At 41.1% G+C, this 22,303-nt stretch overlaps 1 protein-coding gene across 3 annotated transcripts in view; it reads right to left on the bottom strand.

The window, feature by feature from the left end:
- The window catches only part of Tdp1 (tyrosyl-DNA phosphodiesterase 1), an 88,681-nt gene that overhangs the window by 33,940 nt on the left and 32,438 nt on the right, over positions 1-22,303 (bottom strand). For 2 of the 3 annotated variants that reach the window (XM_003472471.5, XM_063241209.1), the window contains exons 11-13: positions 21,909-21,957; positions 20,162-20,228; positions 18,630-18,737 (exon numbers count right to left, since the gene is read on the bottom strand). In XM_003472471.5, the coding sequence (XP_003472519.1) occupies positions 18,630-18,737; positions 20,162-20,228; positions 21,909-21,957 (224 nt within the window). Of the gene's footprint in view, positions 1-9,538; positions 9,931-18,629; positions 18,738-20,161; positions 20,229-21,908; positions 21,958-22,303 lie in introns of those variants that run through there. The other variant, XM_063241210.1, reaches the window with a different exon arrangement.

The raw sequence follows: 22,303 nt of genomic DNA on the forward strand, positions 1-22,303 counted from the left end.
TTATAAGGATTTCAGAAGACACTGCATCAGTATCAAAAGATCCCAAATGACAAAAATTAGTGTTTGGACCAAAACTGCTCTTCAAATTTCAGGTAGAAATTGGTATTTAGAACATTCTATCAAATGATGTCACTATATTTAATAGTTACTAAGATGATAATCAAATCCTGATGACTGTTTATGTTCTATTGTAGTGTTCTATTATTTTGTAAACCTCCTATCAGAAAGGCAATAAACACAAAACTTAAAGTGTGCATGCAGAGCATTCTCGGTCAATATGAGAGCCAGGTCCCATGTTGTGTTTTCTAAAGCAAACTAAAACCTTGATATTCAGGTTTAATTGCAATGTTGGCACTTTGCAATAAATAAGTGGGTTTCAGGTTGCAGTTTGGGCACTTTCTCTAAAAGGTGATCTAGGTGAAAAGTGCTTAGTAAACTGTAAAGCATGACACAAAGTTCAGGTAGTATCAGTACCTAACAGAACTAAAAAATGCTTGTTAGAATGGACCTTGAGAGATGATTTTTTTTTATCATGATTCAACAGCAATCTTTTTGAATCTGTTGAATCCTTTGTTCAAAGGAAATATTTAAAGTGAAGGAGAGGTGTTTCCTGGTGCACCAAGAAATTACCGACACTCATCTCTTATTGCCACTGTTGTGGTGGACCAAGAAAGAAGTTTCTAGAACCTGCAGTTTTCTAGGAAACACACCCGGGAACACCATGCATTTAGCCCAAGCCCTGGCCGGAAGGCAGAAACAAAGGTATGGAGAGTGGCGGCAACTGTCACTAAGTGGGAGCGTGGCTGTTGATGGTGGGTTTTAGCATGGCCAGGAAAGACTGATGGGCTGATGGATGGCCAGTGTTTGGTCAGTTTGCTTTAGAAATCCTGGAAAGCTCCCTGAAGAACATTCCTCTCTTAGAGCCCGGGAGCGTGTGAAGGCTGCTGCTTTGGTTTTGTTTTCCAGAGTTCCATAGTGGGGCACCTGCTAGGAACTGTTTTTTATAGTTTTGGAGCCAAACAGTGAACAGCACCAAGTATGGGTGCTATCTAGCAAATGAAAGGCGTCTATCAACGTGTTTTCAGATAGTTCGAAGAACAGCTTTCCTTGAGGCCAGTGACTACCTTGCAACACCTGACAATGTTGGTAACTCTCCTAGAGAACTGTACTCATGACCTCACAGGCACTCTGCTTCCGGGCCTGTTACCTCGTCCTCCTGGTCCTTTTGCACAGGGTCAGTGTGTGAATGCCCACCCGCCTTACCCTCTACTGTAGGTACCCAGGTTTGGAGGTCTGCATCAGAGTCTTAGGAGGGGTTCCTGCTTCTTTGTTCTGTACCCTCTAATCTATCCACAAAGGAGTCCCAGAAAGAGCATGTGAGTTGGTGAAATAAGATCTGGATTCAAGCTTCACTTTAACCATTTACTAGATAAGCAGCTTGCACTCTGTCTCCATTTCTACACTCATAAAATAGGTATAATAACACTTGCACCATTTAGATTTTAGAAAAATCTAACACATGGTTAACACGGTCCCCTCAAATAAAACAATATACCAATTATAAAGAAATGAATGACAGAATCATGTTAAAACACTGCTGATCACCCTACTTTCTTGTTCAAAACTGCAGAGATTTCTCGTTAAAAAGTCTAGAATCTTTTGCCTGCTACCAAACCAGCTCTATTCACTTGTTGAGCTTTCTTCCTGTCCTTCCCTGTCTAACACTGTGTGCTAGCTCAGTGATTCCTCTAACCCGATACTCTTGATGTTCTTTGCTTGTCTCAAGTACTTTGAGGTCATGATTTCTACTTCCTAATATGCTCTCAAGGTCAGCTGTGTTACTCAGCTTTTCACCACTATAACAAAATTCTGCAGATAATTAACTTATAAAGGGAAATGGCTTGATCTGGCTCACAGGTTTGGGGGTTCTGGTTCATTATCCGTTACCCTGGGTGAGATGGCATATTATGCATGGCAGGTAGTCAGTGGCAGAGCAACACTGCTTACCTCATGGCCAAGGAGCAAAAGGGAAAGAAGTCACTGGGATTCCACAGTCCCCTTTTGGGTATGGTCTCCAGTGACTTGCGGACCTTCTACAAGGTCCTGCCTCTCAAAGGTTTTAGCTCCTAGAGCACACTTATCCAAATCACACCATATATAATATCACATACCTCTCTATCAGGCCTACAAGCTATCACTTTCATCTAGTTCTTCCATAAATAAGTGATGGTTCTTCTCTGAACTCCTCCCTCCTGCTTATCAGTATGTCATATCATGGATGCCCTTACCCACAATAGCATAAATTCCCCTGAACACACACTAACATCTAAGCATACACTGATCAAACAGCCAGCAGTCAGCAGACATAGCTATCAACATTACAAAGCCCACAGGCTCAGCATGGTGTCCTGAGTAGGTACGGAGTGGTATTTGCAAAGGGCAGAACAGATGAGTAAAAGACTAAATGATGAGACTTAAAAGCAATGTGGGACAAGGAAAACAGACTGATGACTCAGGCTCTAATGGCACTTATTGCTCTATACGGCTGAACTTGGAGTGAACAAACTAGATGGGTACAGCTAGAGGAGTCAGGTATTCAACAATTCTTGTCAGCTGCCCAGATGTTGACTAGTAACTGGGAAGTGGATGATCATAATGAGGAAGGATTTTAAGAATGCACCAAGGGGTTAGGCACCCCTACAATGCCTAGCACAGAACAGGCATTCATTAAACATTTGATGAATGAAGGAACAGAGGTAGGGCACACAAAAGTTGAAAAAAGACTGCTATGATTCATTTTTGGCCACGCAGTTATCTGAGCTTGCTTGGCCACAATGCCAGCAATGGCAAAACTAAAATTTTTACAGTGTGTTTGTGGGTGTGCTACGGGAAAGTGCAGGGAAGCCAGGGCATTCTGGGTAGAAGGCCAGGAGAGATCAGAAGGCCTGGGCATGGGGTGTCTGCAGGAGAAGGACGAGTGGGCAGTTGCTGCTTTAGGAAGCGGGGATCTTCAGGGAGTTTGTGAGCCATGTGTTCTCCTCAGGGACTCAGTGAGTACTGCCAATCCCAAAAGAGAAGACAATAGGGCCAGGCCAATTACAATGCAAAGTCCTTGAGGGGAGGGGGCATACTTGTCTAGTTCATCATACATACCCAAAGCCCAGGCAAGAACTATTCATGCCAGACTATCCAGATTGGAACCTTAGCCCTCCCCACTTGCCCCTTGATTACTAGGGTGTGCTTTGGTTTGCACATCCTTAAAATAGGGATAACACCAGAATGTCCTAAATGAGAGGACTGGGTTAGTTCAGCATCCTCTGGAGGCCAGCTCCTTCTCATCCCAAGCCACAGGTATATTTCATGGCTAGTGATGCCACTGTACTAAGGTCCTACCGGCCCTAGGTCAGGGATCTCAGGCTTTTCCGATCAGTGGTGAACTCATTCACAGGTGTATGGGAAGGGGCATTGCTTGTCTTTAGTTAGCACTGAATGCAAGGAATCAAGGGTGGTGGAATGACCTTGAATCATCTCCAGTGTACAAGGAAATCATTTGCAGACTGTGGACTGATAACCATTATTTGTAACAAAGCACATGAGGCATTCCAATGAATTCCATTACCGTGGGGCTGCAATGCCAGGCAACCAAGTCTATCCAATAACATCTACAAGTGTTTTTGTGTTTGTGTGTGCTATCTAATTTGATTTTCACCAAAAAACTCAGACAAAAGAAAAAAAAAAAAAGACTTCCAGAATAAAAGAAACTGACATTAAAGAAGAATTGGACAGATACTGAAAAGCAGAGGAGGGAGGAAAGTCTTTTATGTTTCTTCAAAAAGCCACAGTGATTTTACAGTCAAGCACTTGTCTCATTTTCTCCAAAAGTGGCAGCACCAACATTTCTGCTCATCCCTAACTATCCTGCATTGCTTGTCTGTTGCTAGGCAACTGTAACAGCACTCCAGCACATGTGAGCATCTACCTTGCATCCTGCCTCCCACAATGCACAGTTTTTACAATTGTTCTCACTGGCTCTGCCAGCTACACCTAGGCAATGTCTTTTTAGCCAAGGGTTCTTCTGAAAGCCTTAACTGTTTGGTTCTGTGGTAAAATTTAAACACTGTGTTTGTCATCATGTCCCCCCAAATTTCCATAACAACAGGCTGCTCATCAAGCAGGGGATGGTTTCATGATAGCACTGAAACAGATGGAAGGAAAATCTTAAAACCATAAATAACTTGCCACCAAAGCAAACAGCCCAACAAAAGAGAAAACTGCCTGCTAGATAACATGCTATAAAGTTCAGGCTAAAATGCTAGTTTGAAGTCTCTTTGAATGCACAGTTGGCTGGACAAACTTATCTTAAATGAACAGAATAATTTTGGCCAATTTTCAAACCATAGTGAATTTAGAAAGAGTCTATAGACCTACTATAAATCACTTATCATATATTGAAATGTTATATATACAGGTAGCTTTCATAAACCCCAAAAGGCCTAACATAAAAATCAAGCAATTAACATTAACTCCAGCTAGCGATGCTAATGTTACCTTCCAGTTTAATAGGTAACATTCACATGGATTTTCTATCATCTACCTCATAGCACTCCGTAAGTCAAGAAAAGGAGGCCATATTATAAATGAATTTCCAAAATTCAAGCAGCAAGGCTGGTAAGTGGGGATCCAAACTGGGACAAGGCTCTGTGAACTCTGGCTCAGGTTATTTCCTCAATAATACGCCGGCTGCTCAGATAGTATCACCAGCTGAGGATCCTGGGCCTGAAAATGCTCCTGGAGCTAAAACCATTAAACTCAAGAGATGGTGTCCAGTTGAAGAGCATGGTGGCCAGGGCACAGGAGTGGGAAGACAGACTTTATATATTGTTTTATTTTTTGGTTTTTTGAGACAGTGTCTTGCTATCCAGTTCTTGCTGTCCTTGATTTCATTATGTGGTGCATGGTGGCTTTGAACTCAGTGATCCTCTTTCCCCAGCCTCCTGAATGCTGGGATTACAGGTACGTGCCAGCATGCCAGACTATACACTTTTTATATAGTCAAATACTGCTTAAGAATATTTCAGTCAATAATGGACGGTGTGCATGATAGTGGTCCTACAAAATTAGCTTGGAGCTGAAAATTTTCTATTTACTAGTGACATTGTAGCTGTGGAGGAGCACAATGCATTACTCTTGTGTTTGACCATGCTGGTATACATAAATCTATGGAGCTGCCTGTCATACAGACATATAGCACATACAATTACAATTAATATTGCATACAATACGTGATAGTAACTGTTACTACTTTGTGCACCTATTGCACTACACTTTTAATTCTTATTTTAGGATGTGCTCTTGCTAATAAAAATTGTCTCCTTGAAACAATACAGCATGTGAAGTGGCAGCAGCCTCATTCAGCTGTGTTTATCACGTCTCTTGATTGAATCAGCAGGCCATGTTGACCCAAAATATAAACAATTTGAAGAGCAAAATAAAAGACAGATATTACAAAATAGGGAGATGGATCCTTCGGAAATGGAAAGAGTAACTAGAGATGGAGGGAGAGGGAGGGAAGGGGAGAAATAAAAAGAATTTACATGTGTTATGTCCATATAACAACTTCCCACAGTGAATACAATCAGTATGTACAGGAGACATGTATTGATAAACATAGAAAAGGAAGTTCCTATAAAAACGTTAAGATTAAAAATAAAAAGAGGTCATGTTGAGTCTGAGCTATACCATGTAGGTTTGTGCAAATGCTTGCTAGAGGTTCATACAATTATATTGTCAATACTGCATTTCTCAGAACAAATGCCCCCTGTTAAGTGACACATGACTATTTACTAGCCAGCAGCTGTGTGCTGTGCATAGTATTAAGATGCTAAAGACATAAAGAGAAAAATGACCAGGCACCTGCTCTCAAGCAGCTCATCATCTATGAAAGCAAAGGAACTCATGAAGAGCCACCGGGGAAGATGTAGAAAGGACCCAGAAGAGTATCAGGGAGACACGAAGGAGAAAGTCATGAATTGTGTTACTGAGCTGGCAATTTCATCTGAAGAGGAGTATCTAGACAGCCCTGAAGAAAAAGCATAATTGCCCTACATGGTACAGGAAGAGAAAAAGGGAAGAACTTACAATCTGAGAAGCAGTCAGATAGTGAACTGTGGTTAAGTTAAGGGGTTACCACTCATTCATTCAAAAGTTTCTGATTCCCCTACCAACCAGGCACTGGACTAAGCATCATATTAGTCCAGAAGAAAATGAAATCATTCAATGAATAACTCACAAAAGTCAGGATGAGTATATTGGTAGGAGGCAAAATATGATAATTGTAAACTCATTTTTTTCTAAGAGTATAGCAAGAGCTTCTAATGCAGACAGACCAGTAAAACAGAAACTTTGTTCAAAAGGGTTGTAGTATAGATTTTATGATGCTGTGGTAACTATAGCAACTGTAAATTAAAACATGACCCAGGATCCATGAAAACACGTTTCTACTCTGAATCTTCAACATGACAACTAATAAAAAAATGTATAAAATCAGTGATACACTAGTATTTAGAAGAATAAAATGGTAGATGAAAACTGTTTTAAGGTTACCATGTTTATAAGCTTCCCCACCCTTCAGAAGATAGTTTTCATATACGACAGAAATGTCAGTTTCCAGAGTCAGGAAGCCAATGTCCTTCTCTTACGATGGGTAGAGAAATGACAGGTGGTAAGATAAGGAAACGTGTGGAGTCTACTTCTACATGGTGAGTTTTTTCTAGGTTAGGCAACCAAATCTTGGAGGAGTCTACTTTTTCCTCTTTTTTTTTGCAGCACTAGGGATTGACCTCAGGGAACATTGAGTAACATCCCCAGTCCTTTTTTTTTTTCTTCATTTTTGTTCATTTTGAGACAAGGTCTCCACAGTTGACCAGGCTGGCTTGAACTTGCAATCCTCCTGTCTCAGCCCTGAAAGTAGTTAGGGTTACAGGCATGTGTCACCACACCTGGCTCCTACTGATCATTTGAAAGACCATTATTTTTAGGATTTCTATAAACTCAAGAGTATCTGGCTCTCTAGAGTGATCAGGTAGATCATGTGGCATGGTTACTCCTTTGTTCTAATAGAGCCGCCTCCTTTGACTCTAAGGAAGTATGGCCCTGCACTCCTCCCTGTGGACCCAGGGGCTCAGTCTTGTGAGTAGATTCAAGGATAGTTTTGCTTAACTATGGAAAATAAAGTTCAACTTTAGACACAGTGAGAAATTTCAAGCCTGTAAGAAGTAAAAAAGGGGAAAGGATAACCTAAATTATGCAATAAACACCAGTGAGGCCCAAGGATGAGAACACTGGAACCCAACCCCCAAGCTGGCCTCTGGTGCGCAGGCCCTATGTCACCCCTTTGCTTGATAACTGTGCCTCTGATGGATTACACTGCATTACTGGCTTAACAGTCAGATGACTTTAAGCTCATCAAAAGGGAAATAATCTCAGGTCAGGGTCCTTCCTGAGGAGATTCTCCAGCCAGTTTCCAAGATGCATACAGCAAAGTTGCAGGGCTCCAAAAGTAATCCCTTAAAAGGTGGGACAGCCCAGTGACAGCCAAGGAGAAAGCTGGAACTTCAGTCCTACAGCCACAAGCAATGAATTCTGCCAGCACCAGCAGGCTCAACCATGGCCCTCAGCTTCCGATGAGCTCAAACCTGCGTGGACAGCTCAATTTCAGCCTGGGTGAGATGCCATACAGGGGATACAGCTCACAAAAACTGCAGGATAATAAATGGTATCCATCTAAGTACCATGGTTCATGATTTATTATACATTAACAGAGAACTAATACAAGTCCCAATCACGCACAATACTCACTTTGAAGGACATTTCAAAGAGAGGCAAAAAGATTTGAGTAACAGCAGTATCTTTGGTTATAGTATCTAGTTTCCAAAGGCGACCACTTTGAAAGCAAAGTGTCTTTATTATCATGTTAAAAAAGTTCTCAAAGTTATACGTCAAAGTTATCATTCCCTTTGGTTATTACTTTTATAATTTTTTTAGGAGAATTTGTTTTTAATTTTGCTGCACTTAATAAAGTGTAGCTATTGAACCCAAACACAGACATTAACATAGACTGGGTTTTTAAAAAAAAGTTTCAAAAGAGTTAAACTTAATGAAGCTTTTACCCATGGTTATCACTACCTTGTTTCTTTCTTTTTCCAGCAGCAAGACAAAAATTTTATGTTTTATTAAAATTTTTTTGGGGTTGCATAGGAGACAGTTGCCACCATGCTGTGTTGGATTTCTGGCTTTTTCCTCTTTGCCTTAAATTTGGGGGTCTTTTGTGAATAATCAAAAGTCAATGCTATAAGGCCAGTGTTTTAAAACCAGATAAAGAGATGAAAAAGACAGTTTTGACACTCATCAGTTTCAAGGCTGTATTATTAAGGCTTAACTGAAACTGGTACTGATTTAGAAGTGTTAGCTAACTTTCTCAATACTTTTGGAGCAAAACTTGGCTATAGAAGACACACAGAAATCTCTGTGATATTCTGGTGGCTGGTGGAATGCTGGCCCCAGCTGACACACTGGCAGATGACATGACCTGACAGACGTCCACCTGTGTGTAAACACAGGCAGACCCATGACCTAGACAGCATTGCAAGCATTAGTTAGGTAAAACTCACTGTTAAAACCTAATTTGTCTGCTACTTCACTGATGGAGTATCCACTGGAAATCTACAACCCTGTCTGCAAAGTATAGGAAACTATATGAAATGAAAGGAGAGCTGAGCTCATAAACCAGTAGTTCACACAGCTCTGAATCTAGTCTCAAGGATGCCAATTCTATTGATTGGGGCAGACAATCTAGGGGAAATAGATAGTGCATTTATTTATACATTTATTTTTGGTTTTCCCCAGAAGTGGCATTTAGTTAGTGAAGGTCAGATCTTTAAAATATATTATGGTGCATGAGACAGCCTTGCACAACTAAGAACTATTATCTCAATGTGGTTTTATTAGGGTGTATACATTTCACAAAATACCAGATTTCAGTGTGGCACTTTCCTGCATACATGTAACATATTCTGATCCTATCCACCTCTCCCTTAACCTCTCCCTTCTCCTGATTCCCTTTGTCTAATAATAGTTTCCTTTCTAGTCTCATGTCATCTTTTTTTAGGATTCCACATACTGGAGATTAATTGGGAATTATTTTGACCAAAATGCCAACAGGACTCTGTTGAGAAACATACTACTTGAGTTTAAACCAAAGTCAACTGTATTAAAACTCTGACTTATTCTAGGAAGTCCAATGGAACAAGTAAAAAGCATGTAATTATTCCAATCAACTAAAATTATAAAGTTAATACTGATGGGGCAGGCTTGTTGGTACATGCCTGTAATCCCAGTGGTGGGGAGGATGAGACAGGAGGACCATCATGAATTTGAGATCAGCCTGGACTACATAAGCAGCTTCAAGGCCAGCCTACACTACACAGCAAAACCCCATTCCTTCCACCCACCCCCTCATTCCCAGTATTTACTCTGCCGTTTCAGGGCCACTCCTGGCTCTACCCTGCTTGCCCTCAGCTAGCTACATGCATGGCACCCCACTGCTTCTTTCAGGTCTTTGCTGTCACGTTGCCACATCAGCAAGGTCTTCCCTGATTGTGTTTATTTAATGAGCAGCACAGCACAGGGCTGGGTGTAGGCGCTGACCCTGACTGCCTGGGCTGCTATTTTGTCTTTCAAATTTTCATTCCTATCAGTCCATGTTTGCAGGATGTAATGATTATGTCCATTACGGGAGCTGATACGTGTGCATAACAGTTTAATTCTTCTGAAGTATCCTCCACTTTCTGCTCCTCGATGGCCCCTCTCTCCATCACCTGGAGTTCTTACCAATGGCAAGAGTTATCAGGTGGCTCTGAAAGAGTTACAGCTCTGAAAAGCAACAAGCAGGACATCTTTTGAACTTTAAAGTTTAGCTGTTACTTAACTCATTATATTTGACAGCAAAACTTGATCTTCTCAAATCACCGGGTAGTGAAAGGTGACTTAAAATGACAGAAGGCTACTGCTTCCCAAACGCTTATCACAGGATGCTGGCCCAGATTTTGTAGGCAGGGTGTGCGAAAACTCCAAAGACTGAAGTACATCTGATCCAAGGGGTTCTGAATAGGGATTGTTTACCTAATTACCATACTACTTCACTTTTCTGTAACACATATTGCCATTTGATGAATGCAAATAAACTTGTTTGTTTTTATGTAACTCCTACCACCAGAGCCAGGTCAATGATTATGTTTCATTTTTGTATTCCCAGCACCTGGTAAATATTTGGGTCACAGCAAGTGCTCACAAGGTATCTTCTGAATAAATGGTTAAATATAATGTCCAGAATAGAATGTATAATTGCTTTTTGGTAGATGATTAGCTGCTTTTCAACAATGGTCAGTTGGCTCAGCTCAAGTTCATATTTGGAAAAAGAATGCTTGGAAAGGATGAAAAGCCCACTTTACATACATTTCCTGATTGTTCCTTAGCGCCCAGGCATCAGCCTGCTTTACTCTTGTCTAGAAAGCAACAAAAGCTTGTGAGGTCCCTAACAAGCACTAGGGAGAACTCCAATACATATCCACACCAGATTTTGAGCGCATCTCACAAATACCACCTTAAGTTTTCACCATAATAAATAAAGCTGTAACCAAATTATTTTGCTTATATTGGTGGTGGTGGTTGGTAGGAACCCAAAGTCTCACATATGCTGGCAAGTTCTCTATTGCTGAGCTACACACCCAGTCCTGTAAGCAAATTTACCCCATTCCGTTTCCTGCCTTCTACACTGATGACGGTGACCAAGCCCTGCCTCCCTTCTAGTCACACCCCGGCTCAGACACGCTTCTGAGGCCTCTCTCCTATTCCACTGTGTACTGTGCACTACAGCTCAACCCAGCCTTCACGAGCCTTCCCACGAGCAGATACTTACCGAGCGCTTCCTATTAAACAAGACATGTGCTTGCCTCATTGTCTACCGGGAAAGCTAGATAATTACAGAAGCAACCACAAGGGAAGAAGGAACTGAAGTTTGGGGCACCATGACAGTCACGGGGCTGAGGGAACTGGAGGGCTCTGTAGGGGAGGCAATGTTTCCCCTGGGAACAGGAACACCGAAAGCAAAGGCTTTCCTTGGTGGGAAGCCACCCATGCAGAACAGAAAGGAAAGCACAACTGTAGCCTACAACACGTGTAGGGTGAAGTGCGGGCAGATCCCTTTTACCCAGTGGTAAATTCCATGCAGCAGGAAGGTCATTTTTGTTTATTCCTCTATTTCCGTTGCACAATGGTGATGCTCTTTGCTGAATAATGAACAGAGCAGCCTCAGCTCTGAAGTCTTATTCCTCATCTAAGGGAGCATATGAGGCTACCTGGTAGGATCCCGTGACTGAATGAGACACGGGGGTTCAGCAGCAGAGCTGTCTGCCACGTGGCGGCTGCTTTCCCATGGCCAGTTTTCTCTTCTGGCTCATTCTTTTATCCTGGCAGATCAGGAATGGTCCTTTCCCCCATGTGCTGCCACAGGTCTGCCGTTCTGACAGAGATTTCCTGGGAGACTGAGGGTCTCAGGGGAACCAGGGAACTGTCCTAGGGCGTGATGATGGGTCATGAGCGGACTATAGTTCTCGTGATCACGGTGAACTTGTTATGAAGTGTTCTTACCCTGTGTAAGCTTCTTTAATTAAGAAGGGAAGGGCCACCCTCTCTGGCGCTAAGGGCTCTGTATCACAGATTTCAAACCCCTCAGCACAAACTTCCAGTGCACGTTCACACCTTGCTTTCACATTTCAGGAAACTGGGGGTTGGAGGAGGTTCACCGATACGTGAAGGGTAAGAGGCTGAGTTGACATCTGGACTCAGGTCTGCCTAACTCTAAATCAATTGGCTTCCAGCATCCCAGCTGAGAGACAGATGTTTGGGGTTTGTTCTAGACAATCCCCACCTCACCCACACTGTCGCTTGTTAGCTCTTCCCTACTAACACCATGATCTTTCTGTGCCTCCTCAGTGGGCTGCACAAGTCCCTCTTCTTCCACATGAACCACTGCCATTTGGCAGCACAAGCTATCTCTGACGGCAGTTAGCAGATGGCGTGACTCCCCTTCGAGATCCTCAGTGGCCAGGCCTAGCTCTGGGCCAGCCTGGGAGCACCCCAGTATCGTGCATGCTCTAACCAAGGGCCTCTCCCAGCTGTTTCCTCTGCCCAGCACTCTACCTTCCTGCCCATCAGTTTCAGCCTAAACATCACCTCCTAAGGCTGCCTTCTGACCCCTGCAGACACACTCTAGCACATTCCTGTGCTTGGCTATATCCAGTATCTGCATATACATCTGCTTGTATGCTGTCTGGCTCCTCTACTTGGCTCCCTGGATCCCATGCTACAGACAGGGGAAGCAAATTAAGCATTTGCACTCTGTGGAATGAACCTTGATGGGTATTTCATTCATCCTCTCAACCAGCATGTGACAAGGCACAGTGTCTTGGGCTTTACAGGGCACTGTAAGTGCTCTTGAGTATAACAGGGACCATGTTCCATTTAATTTTTGATTTATGGCCTCTCATATCATATGTGCATCCAGGGGTCAGCAGACCTCTTGGATGAAAAATGCAGGCTGTGTTTCACCATCTCAGTGTGTTCTCTGCCCAATATGTCTGCAGTATTCAAGAAATAACATGCTGAGTATTAAGAAGTACTAAAGAGGAGACTTGATCCCTCATCTGCATGAGCTTATAATTGGTTAGTGAAGGTGGTGATGGGGTAGGGAGGTAGATAACTAGAGAGAAAAAGCAAGCATCTACTGCTGGCACGCAAACTAAACAGGTAGGCGTTTTTATGGCACTTCAAAGCAAGGGCATCATGACTACAAAGGGAACGAGACATTCCCTAATGCCGTGTACTTTAAACTGGGCTTTTCAGAAAACACAAGTAGGACTCTGGAGAGAAGAGGTCAGGCAGAAGAGCACCATAAACAAAGGCACTGCTGGGGAGAAAGGATGGTCCGGGGCAGAGAAAAGATGCGCCTTAATCCATTTTGTGCTACTAAAAGCACAATACCTGAGACAGGGAAGGCAAGGAAGTGGGTCGGAATCATCCTTTCATGAAGCATTCACTCTGTGACACCTAACACACCTCTGCAACGGCGCTAATCCAGCAAAGCACCTCTTCAAGGCCCCACCTCTCAATTTTGTTGCTTTGGGGATTAAGTTTCCAACAAACGAGCCTGGAAGATGCATTCAAACCACAGCAAGATCACTGCGACAGAGGAGAAGCAATGGATGGCTGGAGTCATTAATATGGGGTGGTTTATTAGATCACCCCAACTAATCTTGTGCTGAGGTTTTATTCTTCTGCTTCCAGCTTTCTTTATGCTCTATCAATGTGATTTCGCATATTGCACTTGTAATTGTGGAGACTTTCATTAGTCCATGGTCAAGTCACCAAGCTTGGCACCTGACCTCCTTAGAGCTGCTGTGCAGAGGAGGAGTTGGAGGCTGAGAAGAAACTTGTTCAAGGCAAAACGTTGTGCAGTGGTACAGGTGCTCATTTCGCTCAGTACTGCCTGAAAAGACCAAAGTGCATGCTCACTCTCTTCCACAAGATCAGACACAGTAGTGCTCTAGGCACCCAGGCTTGTAGCAGGCTACAAGTACTTTAAGAACCTTGGGAAAGAAGGGGCCAGCAGAAGCTGGAAGAGCCTCCAGGAAGAGATGGGGCTGAGCATGGATGGCCCTTAGAAGCAGAGAGAAATGATGAAGGGATAAGGAGAGGGAAGCATACAGGCTGCTGGGAGGATGATTTTGGGGATGAAGGAGGCCAGCCTGGCTGCTTCTAGAAGTTCATTTTGGGAAATACTGGTAAGAATATGGAAATCGTATGGCTAGGGTTTAAATGCCAAACTCAGGAATCTGAACTTTACAGGCTGTAGCATGTTGGGGTTCTGAACACTGGGAAATGAGGGAGGTCTGTCTTTCAGGAAGATGAATGGGAATCGGCAAATAGGACAGGTTGCCCGGAAGAGGAAGACCACGCATTGGGATGGCAGATGGCAGACCACTGCTGAAGCCCAGGTGATAAATTTCTGGCCTGACAATTGCTAGGATTAGAAACAAGTCTGAGGCACTTCAAGGTCTGCATAGTCACCTCCAAAGCAGCCCTGTGCCCATCTCAAGCACAAAAGTGGACTTTCATGATTGCAATGATCTATCTCTTGGTCTGGCTTCTCATGTCTCAGACTGTGAGCATCTCAAAGGCAACAGCCGTATCTTCTGACTGTTTTCCTGAGTGGTTAGCATCATAGGAGAAGCTCAGTAAGTGCTGTATGTGTGGAATGTTCTAAAGAAGGAAAAGGAATGGGAGAGATCTGGGTTTTGAGTCTGATGATGAGACTACGCAGGTGCCACAGGGCAAAGAAAGATGCTGGAGGGGAAAATTAGACAAACAAATAAAATACTTTATATACAAGATGAACTCATATTGGGAACGTTCTGACTTTGAGATTAGGTGACAACAACAAAAACACCAAGACAAAACAAAGACAAACCCGAGATGATCAAGAGTCACTCACTGGCAGATACCACTTATATTTGGGGTCTATACTTTCTCTTGTATAGAAGGGCTGACAGAATGGATTCCAAAGGCTTTCTGAGTTGTTTTTTATGTTTCTTAGGAATCCATTAGTGATTATGGAATACTTTGTGCCTTTTTTCCTTTTTTATACAACTGAGTAAATGTAGTAGTTTCTTTTGAACTTTGCAGGAAGTAGGTATGCTGCAACTCTATTTTAATTAAGAGGGCAAGGACCAAAGAGATAAAAGCATCAGCTGTGGAGCCCAATCCTCGGGTCACTTCTGGGCTTCACCAAAACCATCTGGGTGACAGTATCTCATTCTGTGCCTCTGAGCACAGATGCTAAGAGCACTGAGTGAAGGGATTCATACAAAATGCTTAGGAAAGTGCCTGGCATATCGGAATCACCCAATGAATGTTGCTGCTATTATTCTTTAAATGCTTTGGCAAGTAGGTATAGTCTGTAGTTATTTCAGAATAAAATTAGAAGCTGCAATTCCATAATGACAACCTTCAAATTCGTAAATGAACTTTGAAGTTATAATTAATTTAATTTAGTAGCAGCCAGTTGATATTGAAGCAGGCATTCACACAGTATGAAACAACCAACAGACCTCAAGTGACAAATTAACAATGGGTGCTTTTCAGTTTAACTGTGAGAACACACATACTCTTGTTTTAGAAAATCCATTCTAAATCTATCTGAATCACCTTTGTAAAAAAAAACATAGCTGCACAGAATCACTCAGTATTCCCTTGAAGGATGTCATGCACTGCCCACCCATTGTCCCGCCATGCCACCTTTGTGCCCGCTAGCTGCTCTGCCTGAATCCCCATTAACCCACCAGCTTTGTTCCTTGGCACCTTCCAGGCCCCCACAATACCTCCTGTTTATTCAGCTTTGGCTTTTCTCTCCCTTACCTGCCCCAACTAGGAATACATCTCTAGCAGGGCTTTCCCTATGGGCCTCACACAGGATCACAGCCAGGCTGTGTCACACCCTCTCAGACTGTGTGTCCCCAGGATCAAGCAGCAGCTGTCCCTAAACTGGACTACAAAAATGTCGCCTTTAGAAAAGGGTTATTCCTAAAGATGGGATCATTTGGGTGCTCAAATTCTTCCTATCTCATTCGAAAATTTAATCAGGTTTTATTAATTAAATTTTTAAAAAGCAAATTTGTGAAAAAATTAGTATGTCTTATCTATATTATATACCAGGCCTAGGAGACAGAAACTATGATTTTTGTAACTTGTTTTGTCCAGTAATCCTCTAATATTCTAAACTGCAGTTGCCATTAAGTAAAAAAGAATGTGTTTGTTATCAGAAGATCATGCTGGTTCTGATAAGTGATGTGTTTTGTCATGATATTAAGTCTTTTGATTAAGAAAACATATCAACAAGAGAAAATGATTTTTGCAAATACTAATTTAATTATGGCAAAAATACTTTATGCTTTGAAAGTTTTCTTTATGTTTGATTTTGAATGTGGGTGCCAAAGTCTAAATAAATGTAGTGCTTTTGAAACACACAAAAAAAAAAAAAAAAAGAAAAAGAAAAAGAAAAGGGTTATTCACACTGCTACGGTAATCTCAGTTCCCATTAATAACCTTAATCATTAACACTAATGCAATTTCTGTGAACTGCATCATTTTTTAAATTCCAGTTTGTAAGAAAACAATCTCTAAATACATTACATTCAACTTTTCCAGTACTGTAGGAGGAGATTCAAGATTGCAGCATCAAGCCTTACAAACACATCTAAACTTCTAACAAATCCAAGTTATCAAACCCTATGAATTTTGGACTGGGAATTCCTCACAATAACATGAGTCAGTTCCTTAAAATCAAAATCCCCTCTCTCTTAATAAGACACACACACACACACACACACATGCACACGCACACACACTTTTTGTTGTTTCTCTTAAAAGTCTTGCACCATACTGACGTAAGAGAACTGTCCTTCCAAATAAGCTCTCTTCAGAACCCCAGCAACTAAATTTTCATCTTAAGCAAACTCCAGAGACCAACAATGAAAACTCATAAAAAGGACTTAAATACCCATTTATACCCAGGAGAAAAGGCTGACTCCACCTCCTAAACAAAAACAAAACCTCCTTGTCACCTCTCTGTGTGGATATGGTCTTAGACAGTTCATTTAATCTTCTTGGGCTCCAGTATTCCCAGTAGGAAAAAAAAAGGTGCTAGATAAGACAGTTTTTACCAGATAATTGACATTTTTCTATAATGCTCTTACTGCATTCGGGGGAAAAACCAGATAGCTAAGTTAATAGGTAAGAGGATTTTAAAGTTAGAAATAGTCTTCAAATTCAATTCAACATTTATACACGTGAATAGTTTCAGCTAGAAAATGCTGTCATACCTGACTGGGGAAAATGTCACATCATTTGAAGTATTGGCATAACACCAACAACAGACCCTTAGAGGGTGCGTGATATTTTCCTATTTAGAAAATGTCCCTCAAGTATTTCAGGGTTGGCAGCAGGCAGGTTATTTTACCTCGTTCTATTAACTTAGTTGAGTATATATATGGTCAGTGAAGGTCACATACAGCCTAGCTCAAAAGCCAATTGTTTTGGTTTGTTTTCTTTTACTTGGGTTTCAGTAACTTGGTTTAAAAGGACAATTACTGGACAAATGTTGAGGTGACATTGAAATGTGGTCTTAGACTGTCCAGGCTCCTCGTATTGTTGGTTAACTTAGTACAGGCTGGGTAGCACTGGCATTAAGATAGAATTTCTCATCATTTTAGCAGCATTTATAATAACTGTCCTGATACTTTGTAACTGCTTCAGGCAATGACTTCCCTATACAGGGAATCTCCAGATCAGGCTTTCACATGCAGGAAACCTTTGTTTTTAGAAGTAAAAGTTTCAGCCAGGTGTCGTGGCACATACCTATAATCCCAGCACTCTGGAGGCTGAGGCAGGAGGATAGCCTATAGTTTGAGTCCAGCCTCAGTTACTTGGTGAGTTCAAGGCTACTTTCCTGAGTGCTAGGATTACAGGTGTGAGCCACCATGCCCGGTTTCAATTATGTTACTGAATCATGAAGAGACTCAGTGGTCGAGTTCAAACTAGGAATCAGGAATTAAGGTTCAAAGGAAAAACAATTTATCCTCTTATAAAAACAGACACAAAAATGACAGTGGGTAGGGGGTTTCTTACAGGGGTGATGAAAATATTTTATAGTTAAGACAATGGTGCCAGGTGTGATGGCACACACTTATAATCCCAATACTCAGGAGGCTGAGGCAGAAGGATCACTGAGAATTCAAGGCCAGCCTAGACTACATAGTGAATTCAAGGCCAACCCAAACTACAGAGCAAGACACTGTTTCAAAAAACTAAAAGAAAATTAAATGATGGTGATGGTTGCACACAATTCTATGAATGTACTAAAGTATTATAGACTTTAATTGGGTAAATTTCATGGTATGCAAATTGTTTCTTAATAATGGTGTTTTAAAAAAAGACTCAAGAGATCTGATTGCTCTACCTAAGAAGAAAATAATAAAGGAAAAATTGCTAATTTTTTTTTTTTTTTTTTTTTTTTTGGTACCAAGGATCAAACTTTTAACCTGGTGCTTGCCACTGAGCTAAACCCCCCAGCCCCCAAGAAGATGATATTACTAATTGTAATATCTCATTTCTCTTCTTTATTTATTCTAAATGTCAACCCTGCTGGTTAAAATATAACATATGCTGGTAACATGCTGGTATTCTAAATGCTTAACCCTGCTGGTTAAAATATAACATAACTGAAAGCAAATGCAAAGTGTGTGTAAATTTTATCAACATCTAGACTTACAAGAAAACCCAGGCACATCTCCTATTAGCTATGAGCCTCCTTTAGACAAGGCTCATGTGACACCAACAGGCTGACAACTAACAAAAGTCAAGCCACGGACTACTTTTTAGAGATCAATCGAAATTCAGAGCAGAGGTTACAATATATTTTAAAATTTTCTCCTGTCAAGAATATAGAAACCATTTACCTTGTGACAAGGAACCAGGCGATTCTGCTGAAGTCTGGAGAGGGCCTCATGTAAGTCTTGATGTGGGGCATGGCATTGCTGCGGCCAGATGTCTCCGCCGACCACTTGCTAGTGACAGAAAGACAGAAGTCACTGGTTAGAAAATCATACAAATTAGTCACAATCCTAACAACTAGGGAACTGCATGAAAAGCAAAATCCTGGAATGTAAAAACCAGTATGGCGAGGCATGGTGGTGAATGCCTGTATTTCATCATGCTTTTATCCCCATCTGTGCAAGTGCCTGTTCCTGCTCTGTGGGCTCCTGAAGGCACAAGTCACAGCCCACGGTACACTAATTAGCACGGGCTCTGTAAAAGCTTGTTGAATGAAACAAATATAAAGAGGGAAAAAATCACAAATGAGTGTTGAAAAGTGAAGGGATAATTTAAGAATGCTTTAGTTTTAGCTTAGAGTCTTGTTTGTAAGTTTCTAACGATGTAAAATTAAGGTTCTATGTATGGGTATAAAAGGGGATGAAATAATGATTGTAATTATGCTTTTATTTATTCAGGGAGATGATCATTTGTAAGTGGGAAGGGGACCAAGAGATCAAGGGAGTTACGGTAAGAAGATGTGAAAAAGAACTAAGATGTGTTATGTGCATGTACCAACTCCCCATGATGAATGTAATCACTATGTACTATAAACATGTACCAATATAAATTCTTAATTGATTGTCATTCTAAGGATCGAGCCCAGAGCCTCACATGCGCTAGTTAAGTGCTCTGCCACTGTGCTATCTATGTTCCTGGCTCTCTACTTATCAATTGAACAGGATGCGCCCTCCAAATCTGGTTTGGAACAACAGAATCAGGATTAAGTAGGTTCATCACTTGCTTTCTTCAAGCAAATTTAGTCATGTGATACTGAAAGGAGCTCAACATAAAGAAATCATTTCCCCAGAAAGTACTGGGTGGGGTGGGGGGAGAGGAGGGGACAGGTTCCAGCATGACACACTGAGCCTGCAGCTGGGAGCTATAGAAATGCAGCCCTGCCTTTGTTTCTGGTTATGCAGTATGACAGGTACCTGCTGCAGCAGGCATGAGACTAGACTGGCCGATTGCTTCACCTTTTCCCGTTGTTAACCATCTACTACAGGGAGACGGTGGGACGGGCTCTGTCCTCACAGGCTTGCAGCCACACACCGTTATCACCACACTGCCAGAATTAGTAACATTCTGTATTTTAGCAAAGTGAACCAAAATGGTATTTATGAAAATCAGAAATCATCCAACATGGTCTTTTATTTATCTTTTTCTTTGCACGCCCATATTTAAATAGAAACCTTATGGAGATAAATTTTACTCTTTGGTATTAAAAACCTATTCCAAAAAAAGTTAAAACCTTGTTTTAAATTATTTCTATCACTAACATATGTAGATGAAAGGATATATCTGTATTATATAAGGTTCTTTTTAAAAAAACAGATTGACAGAAATAGCATTCTTTTTTCTAAAGAAGTAATAGCAGCATTCTAAACCAATTACTTACTGAAAGTAGGAATGTAGCCATTTCTGTTTCTCAGCTGTCTGGATGCTATAGGGAAGAGAGCCCCCAGCTTTTAAAAGAAGAAAAATAAACCAAATAAAATAATGGAACATAATTTGAAGCTTTCTCATTAAATAAGCAGCGAGAAGGCAAATGAAAAGCAACTACTTTCATTATTTCATATTATGGGATAATGACTGGAGAGAAAGTGTCTACTCTTGTGTTAGGTACATAATCTTAGTGGGGTTTCCTTTCTTTAGACAACAAACATTTTTTAAATAGTAAAGGTTCACCAGCTGAAAAGAAAAGGTATTTGTTAAAATCCCTCAGTGGTCACAATCTAAACTCTACACAGATTTGAAGTGTTAGGAAAGGATACAGGAAACCTCCTGGCCTGTCCTACCATCCCCTGGCAGGCAGGTCACTGGCTCTTGCTCAAGACCCAGCAGCCCTGGGGAGGCTGTCTATGACCAACACCCAGTTCTCCCGCGTACTTTGCTTTACCATTTCTCTATTCCAACAGGCTTTGCACTAGCTAAACAGCCTCTTACACATGAGAACGATTGGAAAATAAATTAAAATGCTCAGTAAGGTAGGAATCTAAGAGATCTAAGAGAATAAAGACACGATTAGAAGCTAATTTTTGTGCATCTTTGAAAGGAAAAAGACTTTATTGTAGATTCACCAGCAACTTTCCAAACACACATTGGAACCTCTCTGTGGTAATCTACATTCAAGGAGGGCTTTAAGCAACTCTGATACTGAATAGGGCATGTCCTGACTCCTACTGCAAATAACTAAAAACAGTCCATTTAGAACTAGTATTACAAGTCTTATTGAAAAGCTCAGGCACTTCATTAAGAAGTGTACTTTGAATGAATCTAGCCTATTAGAGATACAGCAAGATGACACAAGAAAACCCATCATGTCCCAGAGTCACAGTGAAATAATTTTATTGTTGCCATTAAGAAGCAGCAAATATTTAATACATTCTAAATTTTGAGATTTTTTTTTTTCCTGGCAAGGTCACATCTAGTTTGATAATCAATAAATGGACTAAATTAGTCTTAATTCAGTGCATTGTCCTTTCAACCATCAATGAACACCAATCAGACTTTGTTTTTTCTGGAGGCAGAGACTCTCTGGGTTTTGCCTAGTCCTTCTCGACTGCACTACAAACAGTGCTGTGAATTCTGCATAACAGTCAGCACTTCTACTGGGATAAGGAAGCGGAGAACAGGGCTGATCAATGTTTACAAACTGCTACTAAGGTGTTTTCAGAGAAAGCCCTTGAAAGAGTGTACACATCAACTAAGTTTTATCAAAGGCAACATTAAGCATAAATTCCAGAACTTAAATATACTTGTATGAGGTATTCAAATTCCAAGGATTTAAAGGTACGTTAGACATGCTCTGGGAAGGCTCCAAGTCCTAGGGGAGGATGATTTTATTTGAACATCTTGTCTAGATAACTGACTCACTGGACACCTTGCTGGTAAGAATGAGAACTGTGCACAGAGTTACTGTGAAGATTGTCACACTCTAGTTGCCTAGCAGAGTGGTATGATCTTCACGACACAGCAGAACTCACCATTACCTATTTTCATGGGCCCTGTCCAACGAAGAGAAAGCTTCTCTACATTTCTAATCAACGCTCTCTAGCAAGATTTTAATACTTGTGAAAATTCTACCAGGGAATTTATGGAATCAACACAAAAACCACAACTGAGACAGATTTCCTGACAATTACCGGGATATCCTTCTAAGCTGGTTCGCACATTTTCCACAGAAGGGTAGATCTAAAAATAAGCAGGAAAAGAGAAAACAATAAAGCTTGTAATATAACATGTTGAAAAAGGAATGATGGCCAACTTTTACAAAAATGGAAATCTCAATTAAAACTAAACTTTTCAATGTCACATAGTTAACTCATACTTTATGTTGCATTTACAGATTGACTTATTTTATTAACACGCACGTGGCTTTTGATGTTTGATAGTTCGTTTCTTTTATCACTCACATCCCACTGGATGAATATAGCATTTTACTTATTTATCTATTGCAAGACATCTTCGCTATTTTTGATTTTGGCAATTAAAAGTAAGGCTGCTATAAATCTCCATGTGAAAAAAAATGCTTTGTTTA

This window comes from Cavia porcellus, unplaced genomic scaffold (genome assembly GCF_034190915.1).
Source record: "Cavia porcellus strain 051 isolate PalLab524CR breed Dunkin Hartley unplaced genomic scaffold, mCavPor4.1 scaffold_31, whole genome shotgun sequence".
Classification (NCBI taxonomy): Eukaryota; Metazoa; Chordata; class Mammalia; order Rodentia; family Caviidae; genus Cavia; species Cavia porcellus.